Source organism: Lolium rigidum, chromosome 1 (genome assembly GCF_022539505.1).
Source record: "Lolium rigidum isolate FL_2022 chromosome 1, APGP_CSIRO_Lrig_0.1, whole genome shotgun sequence".
NCBI lineage: Eukaryota > Viridiplantae > Streptophyta > Magnoliopsida > Poales > Poaceae > Lolium > Lolium rigidum.
The window spans coordinates 114,051,227-114,056,730 of record NC_061508.1 but is presented as its reverse complement, the minus strand read 5'-3'; the positions used below and the strand labels follow the sequence as shown (position 1 = coordinate 114,056,730).

The window sequence follows — 5,504 nt, the reverse complement described above, 5'->3', positions numbered from 1 at the left end:
ATATTGACTATGAAAATAAATACCTGAAAGCCACTGCAAAACATAAAAAATACAAGCAAGCGCTTGGAAGCAAACCCTTGAAACAGAATCCGGCTGCTCGAATCGCCGCGCCCTACAATGCCCTACTTTTCTGCTCAACTTCTCTAACCCATCGTCCTCGCTGCCTCCGATAACAACAAGTATATGCCCTCAAAATATACTCCATCCGTAGCTGCGCCAATTAATTTGGGCCGGAGAAAGTCCAACAATCTGAGCCGGCTTGAATCCTCAGAAACTATATGCATGCCAGAACATCATTTTTATTTCAGTTTGTGCAGAACCTAGCTGCAAAATCATCCAGTTCATGATTGCCCAACTTCCAGCAACAAAGAGTGCCAAGAGGAAGAGCGAAATCAACACCATGTCTATACACAGGACACATAGATCAGCTCAGCTAAGATTCTCAGAGAGCATTTCTCGGGCTTCCTCATATCAAGTGCTCTGCTCGTGCTTTTCTGCACCTCAGTATCTCCACTCCCAAGTAGTCGACGACACCTTGCACAGCAACATGAGGCTTCTCGACCTTCACTCGAACAGAGGAGATCTGAGGGAACTTGAGCAATGTGGACTTGGCGATCGACTGAGCCACAGACTCCAAGAGATTATGTGACGGGCCTTCTACTATACCCTTCACTATCCTGCAGAATGATATACTTTTGTATCATGAAAGCCAAAAAGAAAGAAGTAGCTTGCAAGAAATCATTCAGTGCTTCTACAGTATGCTGAGTCAATGAATCTGATTAAATCGCTAACTAAATTATGCAACAATAACAGAACTGGACTTTGGTCCATGCCAAGCTACTCCCACCGCAGTTACACTATCTGATATAATCCGTTGCAGATGAGGCATAATCAATCCTCTTGCAGTGGAGGTATACAAAGAGGGCCATATTTAAGCTTGTTTCCTACAAAAGGACAATATCTTGGATCTGGAAATACTTTTATAATGGCCTAATTTCAGGTCGAAGATATGAAACCCCTAACCAATTTGATGGCAGCTAGAGAGAATCATTCTGAGATGCATATCAATCGCAACTTTTCCAAACGAATGTGGGAGAACAAGACTGACATAAAGGTGATTAAATCCCACAGTTCAATTCCAACTGCAGCTGAAGCTTTACTGTGACACTCGGCAGCAATCGAGGAGTAGTGAGAAGAAGTGAAATACCCTCAAACTGTAAAGCCTCCTGAAATCGCACGTATTCATCATCTGTGTTGGCTCGCAAATAAACCAGGGAAACCCACAGCCTCCTTGCATACCACTTTGCTCACCTCCTTGCTCACCACCATGTCCACCACTTTGCTCATGATCTTGTCCATCTCCTTGCTCCCCACCTTGCTCATGACCTTGCGCAAATCCATGCCCACCTTGCATACCTCCTTGCATGCCTTGCATACATGCACAACATCTTCCATAGCTAGCTGATGAACTTGTCCATCTTCATTGATCATTTGTTGCATGAGCTCCTCTTGAAGTATGCCAAGTTCGACAGCGTCATACCGCCGAACACATGGCGTGCGTCCGGCGTGCCACGCGCAATGGGCACCACGGCCGATGGTCCACCTAAGAGGTTTGGGCCATCAGGCGTGCCGTGCGCAATGGGCACCCGCAGCATCCCCGGTGAGTCACCCGCGTAGGCCACCAAGTTGAGGTTGAAGTTGGGCAGCGCCGCCCAGCCGAACAGCGCCAACTCGCCTACTTCCGGAGACTAACTGTGCAATGACAGCCGGCTAGGCAGCGGGGGCGTGAAGAACCGCAGGTACCCGTATCGTGGCGGGAGTGGCAGACGTGGAGGCGGGGACATGATCCGCGGCAGCCGAGTGCCAGTGCACCCGAGGCTTAGCTTGCTGGAGCCAAGCATTGCGCGGCCAAGGCCTTGGCCACCGCTTGGCGGTTGAGCATTAGGACTATGTGTTGTGCGCCAAGCTACTGTTGGGCGGCGACCTGTGCGTCGAAGCGCTCCTCGGTCTCCTTCCTGGCCGCGGCGGCAACGGTAGCCACTACCTTCTCTCCCTTCGCCCTTGTGCGCCGATGTTGACGCTTTGGGGCTTAGGCTCCTTCTTCGGCGGCACCGAGAGGGCAAGCACCTATTCAATAGAGTAGCAGCGATTGGAGCGGAGAAAGGTTCCATGGTGGCTGGCGGCGAGCGCGTTTAGGGTGGGAGAGCCGGCAGCGCGCGGGATTGGGGAAGGGTTTGGTGGGGGAAACGGTTTGTGGTGGGTGGGACTGCACGCAGGAGGCTGTCAGGCGGGACCCCCTGGACCAAGTTGGACAACGGACACAGTCCGCGGCTCACCATTTCTCTGCCAAATTTGGGGACAGGGTAGGGGCTATGGGCCTGCCCCCCCCACTTTCTCCAGCACACCACCGCTGCCTACTCTCCGTACTCCACCGAAGTGCTGCCTCTTGGTAGACAGGCCACAGATCAGCGGCCGCACTCTCAGATGTCACCACTGTCCGTGCCCCCTGCTTGACCCCAAAAACATCCTCCATCAGAAGGGTTCTGCAGTGGCCAGCATTTCTCCAACCTTGATCCCTCATTGCAGGTCGAGGTCTCAAAGAAATTTGCACCACACTCTCCCTCCCTCCCTCCAACATCGCCCCAGCCAGATGTAAGAACATTCCTTCTTTTCTCATACCTCACATTTCTTTTGCTGTTCCTTTTTTATGTTGATTTGGAAAATTCGCAGATCTTCTAGATTCAACAAAGGGACCAGTAATTCACAGGAGGCTTGTGCTTACATGATTTGATAATGCCCCATCACGAAATAAGGTACAAGTTGTTGAAACAAATATAGCTCATGGCAAATAAAGTTTTCTCTTCTTTCACGAATTAATTGATTAGAAAGATTTGTTCATGGCTACACCAAATGAGCAGGTCGAACTTGTTCAGTTTTAACTCCTGAGTAATAAATCGTTCTATCCCCCCATTAATTAGTTCAGCGCAGCCATACAGACCTATTAAGAGAATCTATGATGGTTGAATAATTGTATATGAGCAAGCAGCCAAATGCAGCTTTTGTATGATGAGGAGACATTGAGACAACTACCAATCATAATCAACTGTAACCCGTATATTCAGTTGGCTCATCTGTTCTGCAGGGGCAGTTCCCTATAGGCTACTGAGCTACATGATGTTGTATTCTCGCGTATGTATGCTAGTAACAGAATTGGTAACAAATCTCCTGTGTTATCTCATGATTAGTCGGTTCAGGCTGCCAAACGGGAAAAATCCCGAAAGCTCCGTGCGTGATTAGTCGGTTCAGGATGTCTACTTTACAGGGAAGTTCCGTTCGTGATCTAGCTAAAATTCGTTGCACGTGGCGTCCTAGGTTTATTAAATGAAATTCCAATCTATGCGGAGAAAAACTGTGGAGGTGAAATTGGAGAGAAGTTGTGCACCAGCCTTGACTTCCATGATGTTTCATTAATTATTTAGAACATAATAGCGAAGCAATCGGTATGATGAATCCGCTTGACGGATAAAATGATGTGCATTCAGAAGTAATAAGATGCAATCATCAGTTCTGAGAGACAGCAATAGTCGGCGTTATATGCACTAAGAGCATCTCCAACAGAGGCCGTAAACTAGAGTTGCGCTAAAAAACCCGCCAATATACAGCACCGAACGTGTTTTTGCGTCCTGCAGCAGACGCTGCAAGTAGGTCATTCTGTAAATATTTTAGTGCGCGTGGCAGTTTGCGCTATCCAAAGCGGTATATCTGGTGCGCCGGCTAGCGCGCGCTGTAAACTGGCACCGTGATCCTTCTCACCGCGCGAAAGAAATGGCTCTGAAATATCTTGACCTCGCCTGCCTCTCCTGCATCCCGGAGATCCGCCCGTCGCCGCCTCCCTCTCTTCTCGCTTCCTCTCGTCGTGCGCCGGCGCTGTATCCGTTCTCCGTTCCTTCTCGCCGCAGTTAGAGCGCCATTGGGTTGGTCGATCGATCAGGGCGGGGGCCGTGCTTGACTGCTTGTTCGTTGGCCTCTGCGTCGATCCTGCCTCGCGTCGATTGTTGTCGTTTGCTGCTGTTTTTGATTTCGATGAAGTCAGTAGGCGTGTTCATGGTGATTTTCCTCGGAGGAGGAGGATGCTGAAGAGCACCGAGACGCAATGGTGTTTCTGCTCACCTTCGTCCACCTGTCTCGTTTGCTGAAACGCGAGATCCTTTTTTGAAACAGGAGATCCTTTTTCTGAAGAGCACTGAGACGCAATGGTTCAAGATAGGTGATGCTGGGCAATTGGTAGTGGCGCGGCGTAGAGTTGTTAAATTTAGCTGATTTTTTCAGATATATTTGTGACCTGTTTGATCTTGTTTGTTGTACGTATGTTGAAGAAACTTGTTTGTGGAGCTCTATTTTACAGCCTGTGGCGAAGGGCTGTTTTTTGGCTACTTGGTTGCGCTGTAAAATAGAGCCTCCGGTGAAGCTTGCGCTGGCGCCGCGCGCTGTATCAGGATCAAGCGCGCTGCAAACGACTTTTACAGCGCCAAATTTTAGAGCCTCTGTTGGAGATGCTCTAATAAAATGCATCGACTGTTCAGGACGATCCAGTTGGTTCGTGATTTGTTATGGAGGAGAGGAATTCTAATTTGTACGTTCACCGAGAATTCAGGCTGTTTTGCAATAGCAGTGGAATTGTTCAGAAGTTGAAGCTGATTAGAGATGAATTGACTTCGGTGGGAGCAACGGCTCACATGCCATGGGCAATCACCTTCCAGCAAGCTGTGCTAGCTATCTGTCGCATTAGCTTGTTTTTCAGATTCGCTGCCTGCTCCGGTCAGTTGGCAATTGCGCAGTTTGCTTTTGGGCTTTTGTACATCAAACTCTATTTCGGTTCTTTCAATAAATCAATCGAGAATCTTTACCTTGTGATTGCACTTTTCGATGAAAACAGATTGGATTCAGTAAACGAAAAGCGAATCAAGTTTTTTTATTTATGGTGGCTGGACAAGAATGAGACGGGCCGGGGGTCGAGCACGGCACCTGTAGATGTCGGTGTAGCTGACGGTGTGGGAGATGTCGTCGGAGTCCCCAGCGGGGGCGAGGTCCATCCAGGCGTCGACGTCGATGACGAACTTCTGTCCGAGCTTCTTCTCCTCCTGCTTCACGCCGTGGAACCCGTGGAACTGCATCCCCCGCAGGATCAGCTTGTCGCCGCCCATCGCCGTCGGCTCCTCCTCCCGGTCCCCCGCCATGGCTGCTCCCGTCCTAACTGGTTACCGAGTCGCTCGATCGTGCGCTCACCCGCCGCCTCCGGTGGTGGGAGCTGGTGGAAGATTGGGTGAGATTTGGGCGGCTACAGCCTACAGCACAGCATCTTTTTTTTTTTAGACAATACCGCACAGCACCTGGTTCCTGTCAGCCCTTGCCCGACTTCACTTCCAAATGCGGCCCAAGTAACAGCATGTGGGCCGATGTGGCTTTTTCGCCACGGCCGCATGGAGGCGGAACGCGCGGAGAAA

At 49.9% G+C, this 5,504-nt stretch overlaps 1 protein-coding gene across 1 annotated transcript; it reads right to left on the bottom strand.

Annotated features, from left to right (window-relative positions):
• Positions 1–279: 279 nt before the first annotated feature.
• On the bottom strand, positions 280–5,239 carry LOC124680283 (dihydroneopterin aldolase 2-like; the record flags this gene model as incomplete). The annotated part of the gene is given in 2 exon segments (XM_047215359.1): positions 280–677; positions 5,026–5,239. Coding segments are annotated over 2 exon segments (423 nt in total). The 3' UTR covers positions 280–466.
• Between the last annotated feature and the right edge of the window lie 265 nt (positions 5,240–5,504).